The sequence below is a fragment of the Aythya fuligula genome, chromosome W (assembly GCF_009819795.1).
Source record: "Aythya fuligula isolate bAytFul2 chromosome W, bAytFul2.pri, whole genome shotgun sequence".
Lineage (NCBI taxonomy): Eukaryota > Metazoa > Chordata > Aves > Anseriformes > Anatidae > Aythya > Aythya fuligula.
In genome coordinates this window covers 13,045,255-13,064,900 of record NC_045594.1, presented here as the reverse complement: position 1 = coordinate 13,064,900, position 19,646 = coordinate 13,045,255, and the positions used below count along the sequence as shown (strand labels likewise).

The following is a 19,646-nucleotide window of genomic DNA, read 5'->3' as shown; positions in this document are numbered from 1 at the left end:
TCTGTGCCTTGGCTTTCCTTATCCCATCCCTGCACATCCAAAACTGAAACATGTGAGAGGGCCTGGGAAAAGTAACCCTGGATCCACAGAAGCCATTTGGGAAACAAACCTTGAAGGTAGGAAGTGTGATTTTGTGGAGGTGCAGAGCTGATGGGCACATTGTGCAGGATGCGCCTAAAGACCTTTGTGTCCTTTTCCCTCCTGATTACAATGTCACTACCTTCTCAGGAATGGAGGAGCCAACAGAGGTGAGACAGGTACACTGAGATGGTAAATGTCATCAGAAAGCTGATCACAGTAAGATATGGGGAGGTCAGGAGTAGCCTGAACAAGAGAGATGTGAGATTTTGGGGTGGTAAGAGGAGCATGGCCAGCAGAAATTAATGATTATGTAGAGGTAAGAGGGGTCATTTAATGTAGGTGTTACAGTAACACTGATTTAAAACAGTAATGTATTGCCCTTTCCTTATTTGAACCAGTAATTTTCATCTTTAAAGCTAAATGCTCCTCCAACACTCTGAGAGGAATCCACTACTCTAATGCCTGAACTTAAAGTATCCACTGAAGAAAAATGCAGCCCACAGACCCTTTTCCTTACCTTTACTCTCCTGCTTACCCTAATTCCTTCCCTAAACACTAGCATTAAAATGCACTATTTAGCCCTAGAGAAGTTGTTGGCAGGCCTTAAAATACTCTAAACCACAGGGTTTGCCCATAACCTTATGACAGACCTGATAGCCACAGAAGAACACCAAAGATTCCCGTTTAACCTGTGTTTATCCTCTAACCCAGAATGGTGAGCCCTAGTCCCTAAAGGACTAGAGAGAGGTCAGCCCTACGTCAGGATGTCCTGACCCAGCAGGAGGAATGTGACTGTGAGGTCACTTCAGTCTCTGCAATTGATAGGGCAGCAGCAGGAAAGTGTCAGGAAAGGGACTGTGAGGTCACTTGTGTCTGGAAGTCACCCTTGGCTTCTCCCTGGGACCTGCATTTTTGGGCTGACATCTGGCAGTGGCCCTGCTAGGCCAGCAGAAGGCACCTTCTTGGCATGCTGACTGGGGGATTCCCTCTGCTTCCACTGTTCTGCTTTAATGAGCTCCAAGGGAGGCTGTGTCAGTGCTGGCCCTCAGGAGGACACTGCAGGAAACTTGCCTCTGACTTGGACTTCTGGAGAGATGTCTTCAATTGTCTCTGAGTGCCTGAGGTTTGTGGGCTCATCAGCAAAGCCCCCAGAGGGGTGATTGCAGTGCCTTGGGCTGGTGCTGTGCTGCTGAGCTGGGCCGGGCTCATGGGACAGAGAGAGCTCGTGGCAAGAGGGCCGTGGTGCAGAGAGACAGCTGTGCCCAGGAGCAGCTCCTCTGCACAGTGCAGCAAGGCTGGGGGCTATGACCGCAGCTGGCATGGGGAGAGGAGAGAAGGAGAGAGGGCTTGGATCCTGTGGTTCCACAAGTTTCACATACACCCAAATCTCAAGCCTGTGCCACACTGCTGCTGGCCTAGGCCTTTTACTTCAGATGGAGGCCTTTTCCTGCAGCATATACCACATTCATCATGGCACAAAAATACTGTTTCTACACCAACGTTCTGGAGCCTCCTTCATGTTAGGCCACATTTCAGTGTCCTTCGTGCTGCTTGCAGGGTTTTGTCTCATGGATGAACTGGATCACAGAATCCCAGAATCATCTAGGCTGGAAGAGACCTCCAAGATCACGTAGTCCAACCTCTGACCTACCACTAACACGTCCTCCACTAAACCATATCACAAAGGATCACTGAGTATTCTGAAGCCCAATACCATGCTACTGTTGTTGTGATGATGATGATGATGATGATGATGATGACGATTAATATTATTACTGTTATTATTACTTAGCCTCTGAAGCACAGAATCGGAGAATCATACAACGGTTGAGTTGGAAAGCACCTCGACGATCATCTAGTTCCAACCCCCCACAGGCAGGGACACCACCCCCTAGATCAGGTTGCTCAGGGCCTCATCTAACGTGGCCTTGAACACCCCCAGGGATGGAATATCCACAGCCTCAGCCACAGCATTCCACTCCCTGGAAGGCAAGTCATCAAGCCCCATAGACTTGTACTTCTTGAGCTTCTTCAGGTGGCATCAAATCTTCTCTTCACTTACAACAGGTGGGAATTTGCACCCCCAGCCTCTACCTATGGGTTCAGAGAATGAAAGACTTGGGAAGCCTGACTGGCAGGGAAGACTGAGGCAAAGAAGTTGTTGAGTCCCTCTGCCTTCTCCATGTCTGTCATTACCAGTTCACCCTTCTCATCCATCAGAGGGGGTACAATCTCCTTGGCCTTTCTTTTCTGAGCAAAGTACCTATAGGATCTCTTCCTGTTATGCTTTTCATCCCCCGATAAGCTGAGTTCCATCCATGCCTTGGCTTTCCTTATCCCATCCCTGCACATCCAAAACTGAAACATGTGAGAGGGCCTGGGAAAAGTAACCCTGGATCCACAGAAGCCATTTGGGAAACAAACCTTGAAGGTAGGAAGTGTGATTTTGCGTAGGTGCAGAGCTGATGGGCACATTGTGCAGCATGCGCCTACAGACCTTTGTGTCCTTTTCCCTCCTGACTACAATGCCACTTCCTTCTCAGGAATGGAGCAGCCAACAGAGGTGAGACAGATACACTGAGATGGTAAATGTCATCAGAAAGCTGATCCCAGTAAGATATGGGAAGGTCAGGAGCAGCCTGAACAATAGAGATGTGAGATTTTGGGGTGGGAAGAGGAGCATGACAGCAGAAATTAATGATTTCATAGAGGTAAGAGCATTCATGCAATGCCAGTAGTGCAGTAACACTGACTTAAAAAAGTCACATATGGTCCTTACCTTACTTGAGCCAGTAATTTTAACGCTTAAACCTAAATGCTACTGCAACACTCTGAAAGGAATCAATTTTCTCTCTTGATAACCATAATCCTTTCACTTAACAAATACATTAAAATGCCTTATTTAACCCTAGATTCCTTCGTAGACAAAAAACACTTGTAAACCACAGAGCTTGTCCATACCTTAACCACAGACCTGACACAACAAACAGAACACGAAACAATCCCACTAAAACTTTGCATAATCTCTAAACCAGAAAGTGAAAAAGAGATACCGAAGGGGCTAGAGAAAGCTCATCTCTACCTCAGGATCTCATGGCCCAGCAGCAGGAATGTGACTGTGGCAGGGACTGTGAGGTCAATTCTGTCTCTGCACTTGATAGGGCAGCAGCAGGAATGTGTCACGGAAAGGGACTGTGAGGTCACTTGTGTCTGGAGGTTGCAGGTCACCCTTGACTTCTCCCTGGGAGCTGCACTTTTGGGCTGACAGCTGGCAGTGGCCCTGCTAGGCCAGCAGAAGGCACCTGCTTGGCATGCTGACTGGGGGATCCCCTCTGCCTCCAGAGCCAGGACGACCCAGGCAGAAAGAAGACCCCAAGATGGGTTGTCCTGTCCCTTCTGCTTGAGTCCATGACTGCACAGCAGGAGGCACAAGGCTTGGCTGTGTGTCCACAAGAAGCTGCAAGGCCAGCAGCAGGCCCCTGGCTTGGAAGCTGCTGCTGAGGTGACTTGTGTGTGCTTGGCTGAGAGGCCGCAAGGAGCCTGCTGGGTTGGGATGCCTACTTCAGGAGGGTTTTTTTCCTTGAAGGTGCTTCCTTTTTGTAGTAGGAAAGAGCAGGAGAGAAAAACTTCCATGGAGTATACATTGGAAGTTACATATTGGCCACGAGGAGGAAGAAATGTATCCCAAAGGGTCATGCTGTGGTGCCAGAGGTCACCCTCTGATCAGACCCTGGCTTTGTGTTTCAACGAACAGCTGGTGAGGGCTGACGAGACATCAGTGAAAGCAAGGCATGAAAGCAAGATGGCGAACAGAGATGGGTGCCTGTAGACTTCAATAAAATAGGGCAATATGTGGGACAGCATTGGAAAGCCTGCAGAGGAGAAGGCAGAGGGTGCTGGTAAAAAAGGAAGGCCCTAACAGCTGTGAAGTTTTTGTCCCCTTGGCAGTAGCTTAGGAGGAGATATGTTATATTCCTTGTGATGGGGCCTCATTGATTTCTTGCAACCCTGTGCAGCAGCTCAGAGGTGTCATACCACTGTTCTTCTCATGACATCCCACTGCCCACCACAGCCCACAGACCCCAGCAAGAGCCTTGAGCCGGACTTGGGGGTGCAGGATCTCCTCTCCCTGTTCCAGGGGTCAGGCCTTGGCTCTTCTGCATCACCAAAACCAAGAAAGACTTTTCTCAGCACAGTGCTTTGCCTATCTGCAATCATGATCTCCAATTATCTACCCTAACTAGTCCCTGGAGAGGCTTTGTTAGTAACAGCCCTCACTGGGGCCCATTAATACTCCAAGTCACTTCAGCTTTTCCTTCTGACTTTACTTTCTCTAGCAGTTGCATCATTCTCCTCTCAGTACCTGAGCTTCATAGACTCAGCACCACAATACACCGTGGAACTCATTAAAATGCAAAAATTCCTAACATCTCCTCCATAGTTTTCTTCAAGGTTTCATGCCTTGTGCTGTTAACTGCAGAGCTTCCATGACGTAGTTAAGGGAAAAGATTTTACAAAGCAAATAATAAATATATTTTCTTGTTTCAAAGGCTGAATGTTGTTGCATTTCAGTTTGGATGATCATTCTCCTATTGTTCTTCATCCAGGGTGACTTCTATGGAGACCTGCATCAGGAGGAAAAGCAGAGACTGGAGGTCTGACAGCTCCACTGCCAGCAGTGGTCTTTGTCCCTGTAACTGCAGCCCAGCCTAGCACATGAAACCCTTTCTGAGATAAGTCAGGGTTGTGTTCAGATAATTAAAATAAAATAAAATAAAACAAAACAAAACAAAACAAAACAAAATAAAATAAAATAAAATAAAATAAAATAAAATAAAATAAAATAAAATAAAATAAAATAAAAAGATTGAAATGACCATTGAATCCTGAGAAATTCAACCTGAATCTCAGTAGACACCTGGACATCCATGGACTCTCTTGGATCGTCTGTGGAAAACTCAGGGTGAAAAATAAAGAAAATATATCATTATTGGCTGTAGCTGTACCCATCATCTTGGCCTCTTTGGGAAAATTTTCCCCTTCCAGACACAGAAACCTAAATTGAGTGATGTGAAAAGACCTCCCCAGTCAATGGAGTAGGGCAAAGTCCTACTTCCTGTGCTATAGATGCAGAAGGCAAAAAGAATTGCATTGTGCCCGACACTACTCTGGGACGTGTCACCCAGGTCGGGCAACTTTACCTTAGTGCTGACAAGTCCATCACTAAAGCACACTCCCAAGCTCTACATCTACACCTTGGCTCTCCAGTCGATGACCCAGCTCATGGATGGCAATCAGGGAGTCTCGGTTAGCGTGACGCTGCCTCAGGTGCTCCACCATGGTAGCCATTGGCACCTGCTGTTCTTCAGGCCTCAGCAAACCCCCAACAGAAGGATTCTATGGAAGGCCAAACAAGGTAGACAACTGTTTCATGTCCTTTGTCTCCAAGGCAGCTCTGCCAAAGCTCCACCAGTGGTGCCCTCTTGGAACTTTGAAGTTCCCTCTTCTGAAGCAGTCTATGCTGAGGATGCACATAGCCTCTGGGCCAGTCCCAATGGGGTGCTTTTGCCATTTCTTCCCAGTTAGACTCACTTCAGCCTCCAGTACAGTTAACTGTTGGGATGCCCTTGTCACTCCAGAAATACAGGTGGGTTCTACCTCTTTTTAGCTTGATGGCATCGGGGTACTCTGCACCGGTGTCCAGTAGAGCCTGATACATTTGTGGGTGTGATGTGCCAGGCCATTAAATATACCCTGTCCAGTAAATCCCATTGTCCCTTTCCTCCCAGCCTCCCCCTGGCTGGAAGGAGGACCCCTCTAGTCCTGCTCGTTGTATTTATTACTGTGTCTGGTAGACAGCCCAGTGGAAATACGTCCCACCATGGCACTGTCATTCCATGGTGTAGTGGAGAGGGTGTTGATAGCAAAGGGATGCATTTGGGTATGGAAGGTGGGGCCCAGCAGAGACAAGGAGTCAAGGCAGTTGGGTGGGGGAGGCCAGCAGAAGCAGCCCAAGGGGTGGTGCTGCTTGTGAGGACACGTTTGTGGCAGCAGCTGGAGTGGGCAGCAGCTGTGCGCAGGCGAGGGGAGGCCAGGAAGCACATGCCAAGAGCGCTCCTGCCAGCAGAGCCAAGGCCAGGACCGAGCCCAAGGGCAGAGGCAGGCCCAGGCCAGGGGGCTGCAAGGACCATACTGAGCTCCCTGCCCCTGCAGCAGCCGCCCTGGCCCTCGGCCTCCTCTCCCCTGCCCCTGCAGCTCTGGGCTCCCTTGGCGCAGCCCTGGCTCTGCAGCACCAAGCCCTGCTGGGAGCCCTCCCCTGCATGCTGCCACCGCTCCCTGACGCTGCTGTTGCCCTCTGCCGGGCACTGCCCAGTCCAGCCCAGCCCCTGCCCACCTCTCCCCAGCTCCCTGCCCTCTCACAGCAGCCCAGGCTGTGCTGGCCCCCAGGGCAGTGCCTACCGCAGGCTGCTGCAGGGATCTGGGCATGGCCACCACAGCCCCAGCCCCTTGCAAGGCACCGCAGCTGCATGCACAAAGGTGGCTCTGGACCTCTCTAGTGTCTCCTGGGCTGGGGCCAACTATGGTGATGCTGGTGCATTATGCTACGGGTCCATTAAGCTTTTCCTGCGAGACCCATTGGCAGCAGATATGGAAGAGGCTTCCAGTTTTCAGGGTTTGCCGTGAGCAGCCCCTTGTATTATTGTGGTGCTAGCAGGGAGGCCAGCTGTGACCCAGGGCTGCACAGTGCCTGCTGCTGCCTGCAGGGACAGGGATGCCACTGCAGAGACAACAGGACTGTCACTAAGGTAGACAAGATCTCAGGGCTAACCCAAACATAAGAGCACAAGAGAACAAACTGGAAGCCAAGAGAGCAGCAGGGAAAAGGCCACGTCCTGCTGCTGGCCATGGCCATGGCTCCAGGGAAGCAGCAGCACCAACCCAAAGGCAGCAGAGAGGCAGAGCCCAACGGGCAGTGAGGGGCAGCCCCAAGGGACACTGGGGCTGCTCCTGTATGTCGCAACTGGGCTCTTGGTCCTGAGCCCCTCCTGCGTGCTGGGGCTGCTCCCATGAGGACACGGGACCTCTGACCAGTGACATTCTGAATGTATTTCGGATGCTTTCCTTATTGTCTTTATTCACGGAGGAAACCTAGGTCTACAGGTACATGAGATGACTGGGATAAGGTAAATAAATTAGCATGATGATGGTTAAAAAATCCATTATTCAAATAAAAATAATATTTAAAAAAATTAAAGACGTTAAATAAAAAAAATTAAACAATAAAAATTGTTCCCTCAGTTTCCCAAATAACTTCTCATTCCAATTAATATTTTTATTTTACATTATTGATTATGACAATAATAATAATGAGCACAGCACATCTCTGATGCTTAAAAAGCATGTATAGAAACAGTTTTAATCAAAGCATTCCTGAGCTCCTGGTTCCTAACGCTATAGATGAGAGGGTTCATTGCTGGTGGCACCACCGAGTACAGAACTGCCATCACCAGGTCCAGGGATGGGGAGGAGATAGAAGGGGGCTTCAGGTAGGCAACTGTGGCTGTGCTGACAAACAGGGAGATCACGGCCATGTGAGGGAGGCACGTGGAAAAGGCTTTGTGTCGTCCCTGAGAGGAGGATATCCTCAGCACTGCCCTGAAGATCCGCACATAGGACACGACAATGAAGACAAAACAACCAAGGACTAAAAAAACACTAAACACAAGGATGCCAAATTCCCTGAGGTAGGCATCTGAGCAGGAGAGCTTGAGGATCTGTGAGATTTCACAGAAGAACTGGTCCACAGCATTGCCTCGGCAGAGGGGCACTGAAAATGTAGTGGCCGTGTGCAGGACAGCATTGAGAAAGCCACTGCCCCAGGCAGCTGCTGCCATCTGGGCACAAGCTCTGCTGCCCAGGAGGCTCCCGTAGTGCAGGGGCTTGCAGATGGCAACGTAGCGGTCATAGGCCATGACAGTGAGGAGATAGTACTCTGAACTAAAAAAGAAGACTAAAAAGAAGACCTGTGCAGCACAGCCTTGATAGGAGATGGCCCTGGTGTCCCAGAGGGCATTGGCCATGGCTTTGGGCAGAGTGGTGGAGATGGATCCCACATCGAGGAGGGCGAGGTTGAGGAGGAAGAAGTACATGGGGGTGTGGAGGCGGTGGTGGCAGGCTACGGCGCTGAGGATGAGGCCGTTGCCCAGGAGGGCAGCCAGGTAGATGCCCAGGAAGAGCGCGAAGTGCAGGAGCTGCAGCTCGCGCGTGTCTGCGAATGCCAGCAGGAGGAACTCACTCACGGAGCTGATGTTGGGCATTTGCTGTCCATACACATGCTTTCCTGGTAAAGAGCAAAATGCAGAAGAATGTTAAAACAGAGTTCTCTGAGGAAAACCTATTGTGTCTCTTAAAGCACCCCGTAACCTGAGCCTCTCTCTTTGCACGAAAATCTTTTGGCATCTCTCCTGCTTGAGCTGTGGCTGGTGCTGGCTGAGAGTGGCACTGGGAGCAGGGGCTGCTGTAGGCTGCAGAGGAGTCCTCTCTGCTTTACAGCAGGAAGGAATCAGGAACATGGGGGAAGCTCAAGTTCAGTTCACTGGTCAGATCAATGAGCTTTTCAGTGTTATTTCAAACAACTCATCTGAATGCAGAGTTACACAGGCCACTGCCCACAAGTCATGTTCTAATCTACCCTGTATTTCCTGTCTTTGAGCCACAGAACCACCCAGCTCTGGAGTTTCCTTGAGAAGAAACTGGAGACAACTGAGAGCAGAGAATCCCCAGTCCAAGTGCAGCTGGACAGAAACCTCACCTGAGGTGAAGTTCTCACACAGACAGAGCTTGGAAGCATCCCTGTCTGAGCTCTACCTCCTCTTCTACCCCCATCTGCCCCACAGCCCATGGGCTGCAGGGGAAGAGGAGGCCAGGGAGGGGCTGCTCCAGGGGAAGGCGTCTGCACTGCAGGGCATGGCCACGAGGTGCCCGAATCCCCCCTGCCACGGCGTTTCTGCCAACAGCTCCTTCTGGCCACCTGCCCCTCTCTCTGCTGCCTGCAGCTGTCCCTGCCGGGAGCTGCTGCTCTGCACACTCCTCTTCTTTCCCCCTACCGATGCTCACAGACCCCATCCCACGCGGCTGTGCTCAGCGCTGCCCTGCAGCACCCTGCCACCAACAGGGCCCTGCCAAGGGGCACCTCCATGGCTGCAGGAGTTACGGGGCAGCTGACAGAGAGCCCGGCATGGCCAGCCAGGGCAGGGTGTTCTGGGCTGACTGGGGGCACCTGCCTTAGGGCACTCCAAGGGGCTTCTGCCAGACTTCCTCACCTCGCACTGCAACCCAGCAGGACTCTCAAAGCCTACTGCATTGCCCACTGCCCTCCCAGAAACAAGACCCAGCAGGAGGAGACCCTTCCAGGACCTGCAGTTGCATGGCCCTGCAGCCAGACACTTACCTTGTCAAGGGCTGTGCAGGTTTCTCCTGCAGGCAGCACTCTGCATCCTTCCACTGCCAACTGCCTTCAGCCACTCTCTCCTGTTCTTCTCTCTGTGTCTCTGCCTCTGTGTCTCTTTCCTGCTGCGCTGTGCAGAGGAGCTGCTTTTGGCCACAGCTGTCTCTCTGCACCACGGCCCTCTTGCCACGAGCTCTCTCTGTCCCACGAGGCCGGCCCAGCTCAGCAGCACAGCACCAGACCAAGGCACTGCAATCACCCCTCTGGGGGCTTTGCTGATGAGCCCACGAACCTCAGGCACTCAGAGACAATTGAAGACATCTCTCCAGAAGTCCAAGTCAGAGGCAAGTTTCCTGCAGTGTCTCCCTGAGGGCCAGCACTGACACAGCCTCCCTTGGAGCTCGTTAGAGCAGAACCCTGGAGGCAGTGAGGACAAGGAGACAAAGGCAATGTGAAGGTGACACTGATGTGTAGGAAAACTGGATGTGTGTCACCAAGCACAAGGGACAGGTCTTATTGCATGGCACACATGAAGGGAGATCCTTTGCCTTGACAGGTTGCTCATGGCTCTTTGTGGGGCAATAGGAGATGGGGATGTGCATGGCCAAGTGCAGGAGAATGGTACAACCCCTGCCTGCTTCATGCGGGGGGGTGAGGAGGCAATGAGGCCCTGGTGCTTTAACGATCAGCTGTCTCCTCATAGGCCTCAGTGGCAGAGACAAGAGCCATAGCCATGGACACAAAGACCTGGGTTGTGACTTTGAGCCCTCGTTGAGCCCTTGATCCTTTTCACACCAGGCTGTCCTAGGGACTCCCAGACCTGTACCTCCTGAGGGCTGCAGACCCTCTTCTGTGTGGTGCCACACTGGATCTGAGCTTGAGTATGATAACTCAGATTTTCTTGGAGGTCCTGCTCCTCATAAGGCAGCTCTGTAGGAAGCTGGCCTGGTTCCTGGTGAGCAGGCACCACAGCTCATAAGGCATCCCTCGTGGTGCCCAGGCCCTCCTCCTCCTGGTCACTGCTCCCTCAGTAGAGTCTGCCCTGATGTGTAGTTCCTCTTCCTCTGGCACAGGACTAGGCGCTTATTGTTCGAGATGTTCCTTTAGGCAAACTATTGCAGTTTCTCAAGATTCCACTGGACAGATGCTCCATTCTGTCAGGTGTTCATGTCTGCAGGCAGATAGTTCAACCTTCCTGTGTCTGTGCTGTCTCTGACAAGATAGTAGCATCAGGAGCTGCATGGAACGTTTGGATAATACAGGAGTAAGAAGCTGAAAAAAAGTGCAGCATAGAATCACAGGAGAGTAGGGGATGGAAGGCTGCCAGGTTCCACCTCTTCTGTGCTTCCTTCTCATGCATGCTGTCAGTTTGTCTGGAGCTGCGTCCTGAATATTATGGGGCTGTGCAGATGAAAATTAGAAGGGCCAAAGCCCAGCTGGAGCTCAATCCATCTACTACCGTCAAAGACAAAAAAAAAAAAAAAAAAAAAAAAAAAAACACAAAAGAAACAAATAAACAAACAAAAAAGTGTATATAAATACTTTTATAAAAGAGGATTTAGAAGAATGATCATCTTTAATGGGTGTATGGAAAAACCTGATGACAAAACCTGAGGAACATAATGCCTTCTTTTCCTCAGTCTCTACCAGCAAGACCAGTTGTTCCCCTGGATATTTCTTCCAGCTCATAGTCAGAGCTACACTTCAAGTTTCACTTTGTGGCTGTTTTTTCTCTCCTGCTCTTTCCTATTACCACAGAAAGCTCGATGAGGGTGGAAACGCCTCTTGAAGTAGGCATCCCAACCCAGCAGGCTCCTTGCGGCCTCTCAGCCAACCAGACACAAGTCACCTCAGCAGCAGCTTCCTAACCAGGGGCCTGCTGCTGGCCTTGCAGCTTCTTGTGGAGACACAGCCAAGCCTTGTGCCTGCTGCTGTGCAGTCATGGACTCAAGCAGAAGGGACAGGACAACCCATGTTGGGGCCTTCTTTCTGTCTGGGTCCTCCTGGGTCTGGAGGCAGAGGGGATCCCCCAGTCAGCATGCCAAGCAAGTGCCTTGACTTCTCAAAATCAAGGGTGACCTGCCACCTCCAGACACAAGTGACCTCACAGTCCCTTTCTGTGACACATTCCTGCTGCTGCCCTATCAAGTGCAGAGACAGAAGTGACCTCACAGTCCCTGCCACAGTCACATTCCTCCTGCTGGGCCATCAGATCCTGTGGGAGAGCTGACCTCTCTCTTGCTCCATAGGTACCTGTTTTTCTCTTTCTGGTTTGGAGAATAAGCAAAGTTTTAGTGGGAGTGTGTGTTGTCCTGCTAGTGGTGTCAGGTCTGTGGTTAAGGCATAAACAAGACCTACGGTTTAGGGTTTTTTAGGTCTGCCAAGGAGTCTAGGGTTAAATAGAGCATTTTCATGTTAGTGTTAAGGGAAGGCATTATGGTTAGCAAGAGGAAAAAAAGAAATGATTCCTTTCAGAGTACTGTAGTAGCATTTATGTTTAGTGATTAAAATGACTGTTTCAAGTAAGGAAAGGGCCATATGTGACTGTTTTACGTCAGTTGTACCACAGCATCTACATTACATAAACCATCTTACTTCTATGAAATCATGTTTCTGCTGGCCAAGCTCTTCTTCCCACAGAATCACAGAATCACAGAATTGTCTAGGTTGGAAGAGACCTCAAGATCATTGAGTCCAACCTGTGACCTAACACTAACAAGTCCTCCACTAAACCATATCACTAAGTTCAACATCTAAACACCTTTTAAAGACCTCCAAGGATGATGACTCCACCACTTCCCTAGGCAGCCCATTCCAATGCGTAACAACCCTCTCGGTAAAGAATTTCTTCCTAATATCCAACCTAAAACACCCCTCGTGCAACTTTAGCCCATTCCCCCTCATCCTGTCACTGGGCATGTGGGAGAACAGACCACCCCCACCTCGCTACAGCCTCCTTTGAGGTAGCTGTAGAGAGCAAAAAGGTCACCCCTGAGCCTCCTCTTCTCCAGGCTGAACAAGCCCAGCTCCCTCAGCCACTCCTCATAGGACTCCAGATCCCTCACCAGCTTTGTGTTTTCTCTGGACTTGCTGGAGCACCTCGATGTCCTTCTTGTAGTGAGGGGCCCAAAACTGAACACAGTACTAGAGGTGTGGCCTCACCAGAGCCGAGTACAGGGGGACAATCACTTCCTTAGCCCTGCTGGCCACACTGCTTCTGATACAAGCCAGGATGCTGTTGGCCTTCTTGGCCACATAAGCACACTGCTGACTCTTGTTCAGCTGACTATCCACCAATACTCCCAGGTCCTTCTCCGCCTGGCAGCTTTCCAACCACTCATCTCCCAGCCTGTAGCTCTGCTTGGGGTTATTGTGCCCCAGGTGCAGGACCCTGCACTTGGCCTTGTTGAACTTCATGCAGTTGGCCTCAGCCCATCAGACCAGCCTATCCAGATCCTCCTGCAGAGCTTTCCTACTCTCGAGCAGATTGACACACGCACCTACCCTGGTGTCATCTGCAAATTTAGTGAGGGTGCACTCGATCCCCTCATCCAGATCATTGATAAAGATATTAAAGAGGACTGGCCTTAGTACTGAGTACTCATGCTAAATCCAAAACACAGCTTCATACCAGCTACTAGGAGGAAAATTATCTGGATCCTAGCCAACTCCAGGACACTCACAGACTAAGGGCATGATATATCTGTGTGTATATCATCTGAGAAAAGGTGGTGGTGATTAATTGGAAAGTACTGGAGCTGAGCATGGTGCAGATGGTATGGAATATAGGGTGGATATTGACCATGTGTTGGCTGGGATAGACTTAATTTCCTTCCTATTAGATGATACAGTGCAGTGTTTTGTATATAGGACGCAGTTCCAGACAAAGTAACATCATGCATGAGAAGGAAGAACAGAAAAAGTGGAATCTGGCAGCCTTCTATCCCCAACCCTTCACTGATTCTGTGCTGTAATTCCATTCAAATAGTTCCTGCTGTATTATCCAAACCGTCCTGCAACCTTCTGTTACTGTTACCTTGTGAGAAACAGCATAGTCAGGGTGAGCCATCTGCCTGCAAACATTAACAGCAAACAGAATGGAGCATCAGTGTGGGGCAACCTTGAGAAACTGCAGGATTTTGCCTACACAAACCTCCTGACATTTACAAGGAGAAGAGCCCGATCCTGAACCAGAGGAAGAGGAACCACAGACATCAGGGCAGACTGGGACCCTGCTGTGTGAGCAGTGCCCAGGAGGAGGAGGGCCTGGGCAACATGAGGGATGCCATACGAGAAGTGGTGCCTGCTCACCAGGAACCAGGCCAGCTTCCTACAGAGCTCCTTATGAGCCGCATGGCCACCAAGAAGATCTGAGTTATCAGACTCAGCTCAGATCGAATGTGACACTACCCACAGAAGGGTCTGCATCTGGCAGCAGAAGATTTGGAAGTCCAGGAGTCCCTCAGACAGCCTGGTGTGGAGAGGAGCAATGGCTGTGGCAAGGCTGTGAGTCCCATCAGGACTCAGGTCTTTCTGTCCATGGCTATGGCTGCTGTCTCTGCCACTGAGGCCTATGAAAGCCAACAGAAAGCTACCCCTAAGAAAATGACTGATATGCGAAAGTCAGGAAAAGCCTGGCCAGGAGAGATGTGAGATTTGAGGGAGGAAAGAGGAGATTGGCCAGCAGAAATTAATGATTTCTGTGATGTTAGAACATTCAGGCAATGTTGATTCTGCTGGAACTGTGACTTAAAAAACATATTTTAACCAGTGACATTAACTCCAAAACATAAATGCTAGTCCACGCTCTGACAGGAATCCACTATTCTTATGCCTGACCTCAAAGTATCCCTTGAAGCCAAAACTCAGCCCATAGCCCCCTTCCCTTATCTTTACTCTCTTGTTCACCCTGATCTGATCAGCTTGTGGGCCACAAGGAGGAGATGGGTGGGAATGCTCTGAGGAGCTCAGCTCTGCCTCAGCATCTCCTGACCCAGCAGCAGGAATGTGACTGTGGCAGGGACTGTGAGGTCACTTCTGTCTCTGCACTTGATAGGGCAGCAGCAGGAACGTGTCACGGAAAAGGACTGGGAAGTCATTTAACTCTGATTTGCTGACAGGTCATCCTTGGATTCTCCCTGAGATCTGCACTTTTGGGCTGACATCTGGCAGTGGCCCTGCTAGGCCAGCAGAAGGCACCTGCTTGGCATGCTGACTGGGGGATCCCCTCTGCCTCCAGACCTAGGAGGACCCAGGCAGAAAGAAGGCCCCAACATGGGTTGTCCTGTCCCTTCTGCTTGAGTCCATGAGTGGGCAGCAGCAGGCACAAGGCTTGGCTGTGTCTAGCCAAGAAGCTGCAAGGCCAGCAGCAGGCCCCTGGCTTGGAAGCTGCTGCTGAGGTGACTTGTGTCTGCTTGGCTCGATGCAAGAAGGCTGACAGGTTGGGATGCCTACTTCAGGAGTAGTTTCCACTCTGGTGGAGCTTTCTTTGGTAGTAGGAAAGAGAAGGAGAGAAAAAAGTGCCACAAAGTGTTCCATGGAAGGCTGGCACTTGTCACAAGGAGGGAGGAATGTCCCTGAAAGGGTCATTCTGTGGTGCCAGAGGTCACCCTCTGATGAGACAATAGCTTTGTGCTACAAGGAACAGCTGGTGAGGGCTGATGAGGCATCGGAGAAAGAAAGGGATGAGACCAAGGTTGTGGAAAGAGATGGGTGTCTGCAGACTTCAAGAAAATAGGGCAATGTTTGGGACAGCTTTGGAAAGCCTGCAGAGGAGAAGGCAGAGGGTGCTGGTAAGAAGGGAAGGACCTAACAGCCCTGAAGTTTTTGTCCCCTTGGCTAGAGCTTACAATGTGATATGTTATATTCATTGTGATGGGGCCTATTAGATTCTTTTCAGCTCTGTGCAGCAGCTCAGAGGTTTCACGCCACTGTTCTTCGCACGGCATCACACTGCCCACCACAGCCCACAGGCCCCAGCAAGAGCCTTGAGGCAGACGTGGGGTGCAGGATCTCCTGTTCCAGCGCCTGGGGCCAACCCTTGGCTCTTCTGCATCACCAAAACCAACCAAGACTTCTCTCAGCACAGTGCTTTGCCTGTCTGCAATCATGGCCTCCAATTATCTTCCCTAACAAGGCCCTGGGGAGGCTTTGTTAGTAACAGCCCTCAGTGGGGCCCATTAATACTCCGAGTCACTTCAGCTTTTCCTTCTGACTTTACTTTCTCTAGCAGTTGCATCATTCACCTCCCAGTACCTGAACTTCACAGACTCAACACCAAAATGCACCATGGAACTCATTAAAATGCAGAAACACCTAACATCTCTTTGATAGTTTTCTTCAAGCCTTCATTCCTTTTGCAGATAATTGCAGAGCTGCAAGATGTAATTAAGGAAGATTTCAAAGAGCAACCAATAAAAAAATTTTCTTGTTTCAAAGGCTGAATTTTGCTGCATTTCAGTTTTGAACATCATTCTCCTATTGCTATTCATCCAGGGTGACTTCTTTGGAGACCTTCATCGGGACGAAGAGCAGAGTGTGCTGGTCTGACAGCTCCACTGCCAGCAGTGGTCTTTGTCCCTGTAACTGCAGCACAGTTCAGCACATGAAAACCTTTCTAAGAGAAGTCAGGGGTGTGTTCAGAAAATAATAAAAGAAAATAAAAATATAAAATAAAATAAAATAAAAATAAAATAAAATAAAATAAAATAAAATAAAATAAAATAAAATAAATAGAATAAGATTGAAATGACCATTGGATCCTGAGAAATTCAGCCTGAATCTCAGTAGACACCTAGATATCCATGGACTATATTGGGTCATCTGTGGAAAACTCAGGGTGAAAAATAAAGAAAATATTTCTTTATTGGCTGTAGCTGTACCCATGAGCCTGGCCTCATTGCGGAAATTGTTCCGTTCCAGCCACACAAACCTAAATTGAGTAAAGTGAAAAGAGCTGCCCAGTCAATAGAGTAGGGCAAAGTCCTACTTCCTGTGCTATAGATGCAGAAGGCAAAAAGAATTGCATTGTGCCTGACACTGCTCTGGGACGTGTAACCCAGGTCAGGCAACTTTACCTTAGTGCTGACAAGTCCATCACTAAACCACGCTCCTAAGCTCTACATTTACAGCTTGGTTCTCCAGTGGATGAACCAGCTCATCAATTTCCTATGTGGAAGATCCTCTACCCATATCTCTTCTTCCTCTCTTACTTGAGCAGCACGGTGACTGGGATGTGGAACACCCTCATCACTGTGCTGGTGCCTGACACCAAACACCTGCCGATGCCTGTGGCCTTCTTCCTGGGGGAGAGTTGTCCTCCTTGCAGACCTTGTACAGCTCCAGCACCCTGTGCCAGATGCTGGCCATCTTCCTGGCTGGGGACAGCACCCCCTTTGCTCACAGAGGTGGCAGCACTCTCAGATGCATCTCCTGCATGACCGCAGTGCTTCCTGCTGGGGACCATGTCCTACAGTCAGCCCTGGGCTGTATGCCACCCCGGTTCTCTGCAAGGCTCGAGTAGTGGAAGGTCAGGCTCCAGAAGGCAGCTGTACCTGAACGAGGGGAATTTCTCTCATGTACACTAATTCCTTCTCCTTCTCCAGCTACTGTTCTGTGGCCCTAGTGTCATAGACACCTCTTGTGTGGTTTTGCCCCATTGCTGGAGCTGTCCTGCAGTGCCACGGTGATACTCATGGTCTTTGATTTCATAATCTACATTTTGAATCCAATCTTCCCTCTCATGCAGATTTCAGGTGTGTGTGTGTCCTGTATTGGCAGGCCAAGGCCTTATCCACCTGTTCTTCTGTCCTCACGAGTGTCACTGTTTTCTAAGATACTGCCATCACAGTCTGTGAGAAGCCCATAACAGCCCTCCTCAGAGATTTTAACAAAACCCTTTCCCAAGCAAATATCATCCTCCTGGTCACGCTTCAGGTTTCTTAAAGGTGGTACGGGAAGGGTGAGAGAAGTTCAAGTGTATCTGCAGATGTCATCATAAGACCTATCTCAAAGACCTTGGAAAGGACAGATAGATCAAAGACATTCCTCAGAACATGGAAATGGCAGATGTCAAACTCATCTGCTAATAGGAGGGCAAGCAGAAGGATGATAAAGCCTAATCAAGGAATAAAAAGCCAGCCTTAGCCTTAGCCCCCAAACCAGACCTAAACTGAAGTCCTCAAAGTTTGCCCTTATCCTAAATCTTGAGCAGGATCCTTAAGCACAACACTAATCCCTCCCTCGATGCTTTGCCATTCCTTTGACCCTGGAGGGTGACCTCTAAGTCCTAAACATTAACCTGATAATCTAACCCCCAAAGCGCTCCAGCATGCACACAGCACATCTCAGCTTCAACCCCACTCCTATCCCTAAGTTCAGCTGCTTGTCCCCTTGGGGCAGGGTAGGGACTGTGAGGTCCTGCAGCAGTCCCATGGCATTGGAAGAGGCATGTGAGGTGACAGGTATGTGATCAGATCAGAGGCCACAAGGAGGAGCTGGCTGGGAATGCTGGGATGAGGTCAGATGTGCCTCTGGATCTGCTGGGCCTGCAGGAAGCAATGGCTGTGAAGGAGGCTGGGAGGTCACTTCTGTCTCTGGAGCTGATGGACCTGCAGGAGGAATGTGGCACAGATAGGGATCGTAAACGGCAGAAGCATGCACTTGGAATTGAAGATGATGGTGAGGCACCTTCTGTTCTAGTCAGGTGAGAGACCACAGGAAGGCTGATGGCATGGGAGTCATGCTTGAAGTAGAGCTAGTGAGACCATAGAATAAGAGAATGGCTCCTGTTGGAAGGGACCTTAAAGGTCACCTAGTTCCAACCCCCTGGCCATAAGCAGGGATGTCCCCCATGAGATCAGGTTGCCCAGGGCATCATCTAACCTGCTCTTGATCAGCTCCAGGGATGGGGCACCTCTAAGGTCTCTCAGCAACCTCTTCCAGTGCCTCACCTCCCTCTGAGTGAAGAGTTTCCTCCTAACATCTAATCTAAATCTCCCCTCATTTAGCTTAGAACAATTCTCCCTCGTGCTGTCATTACCTGATTGAGCAAAGAGTCACTCTCCATCTTTTTTATAAGCTCCCTTTAAGTACTGAAAGGCCACAAAGAGGTCACCACCAGAGCCTTCTTTTCTCCAGGCTGAACAGCCCCAGCTCTCTTAGCCTTTCTTCATAGGAGACGTGCTCCAACCCCTTGATCATCTTTGCGGCCCTCCTCTGCACCTGTTCTACCAGATGCACATACTTCTCCTGCTGGGGGCCCAGTTCTGGATGCAGGACTCCAAGTGGGGCCTCCCAAGGGCAGAGTACAAGGACTAGAAGTAGAAGTGACCTCTCTCTACCTGCTGGCCACTCCTCTTCTTATGGAGCCCAGGATGCAGTTGGCCTTCTGGGCTACAAGTGCAGAATGTACTACATCATTGTCGATCTCACTGTCTGTCATAGATAAAGATATTAAACAGCACCAATCCCAGGACAGACCCCTGAGGTACAACACTTGTCAGCAGCCTCCACTTGGACATAGAGCCATTGAGCACCACTCTCTGGGTGTGACCTTCAAGCCAACTCCTTACCCACTGAATGGTTCACCCAACAAATGCGTATCTCTCCAATTTGGAGACAAGGATGTCATGTGGGACAGTGTCAATGGTCTTACAAAAGTCCAAGTATATGACATTGGTCGGTCTTCTGTTGTTGTTTGATGTGATCACTCCACTGTAGAAAGCCATCACATTGGTCAGGCACGATTTGGACTTTGGAGAAGCCATGCTGGCTGTGTGAGATCACCGCTTTGTCTTGCATGTGCTTTGACATAGATTCCAGGAGGATCATTTCCATGATCTTGCCAGGTCATGGCAAAGGACATAAAGACCTTTGTGTCCTTTTCTCTCCTGAGTACAATGCGACTTCCTTCTCAGGAATGGAGTAACCAACAGAGGTGAGATAGATACTATGCGATCATGGATGTCATCAGAAAGCTGATCCCAATAAGATATGGGGAGGTCAGAAGCATCCTGGACATGAGACATATGAGATTTTGGGGTGGGAAGAGCAGCATGCAAGCAGAAATTAATGGTTTCATAGAGGTAAAAGCATTCCTGCAATGCCGATACTGCAG

The 19,646-nt window shown here is 49.9% G+C and overlaps 1 protein-coding gene across 1 annotated transcript; it reads right to left on the bottom strand.

The window, feature by feature from the left end:
• Positions 1–7,472: 7,472 nt before the first annotated feature.
• Positions 7,473–19,296, bottom strand: LOC116501319 (olfactory receptor 14C36-like). Its single transcript, XM_032206838.1, has 5 exons — positions 19,185–19,296; positions 18,871–18,964; positions 13,566–13,602; positions 10,323–10,481; positions 7,473–8,402 (listed from the first exon to the last, which is right to left on the bottom strand). Exons 1-5 carry the CDS (start codon positions 19,294–19,296, stop codon positions 7,473–7,475), a joined length of 1,332 nt encoding a protein of 443 aa, XP_032062729.1.
• Positions 19,297–19,646: the final 350 nt, after the last annotated feature.

Bases quoted from the DNA above. Each gene is read 5' to 3' on its own strand.
- LOC116501319 (XM_032206838.1), bottom strand. From the start codon at position 19,296: ATGGCTTCTCCAAAGTCCAAATCGTGCCTGACCAATGTGATGGCTTTC. The intron at 18,965-19,184 runs GTAAGACCATTG...TATCTATGACAG, and splicing joins TGTCATATACTTGGACTTTT to ACAGTGAGATCGACAATGAT. The intron at 13,603-18,870 runs GTAGAGAGAGGT...TAATGTTTGCAG, and splicing joins AGAAGAGGAGTGGCCAGCAG to GCAGATGGCTCACCCTGACT.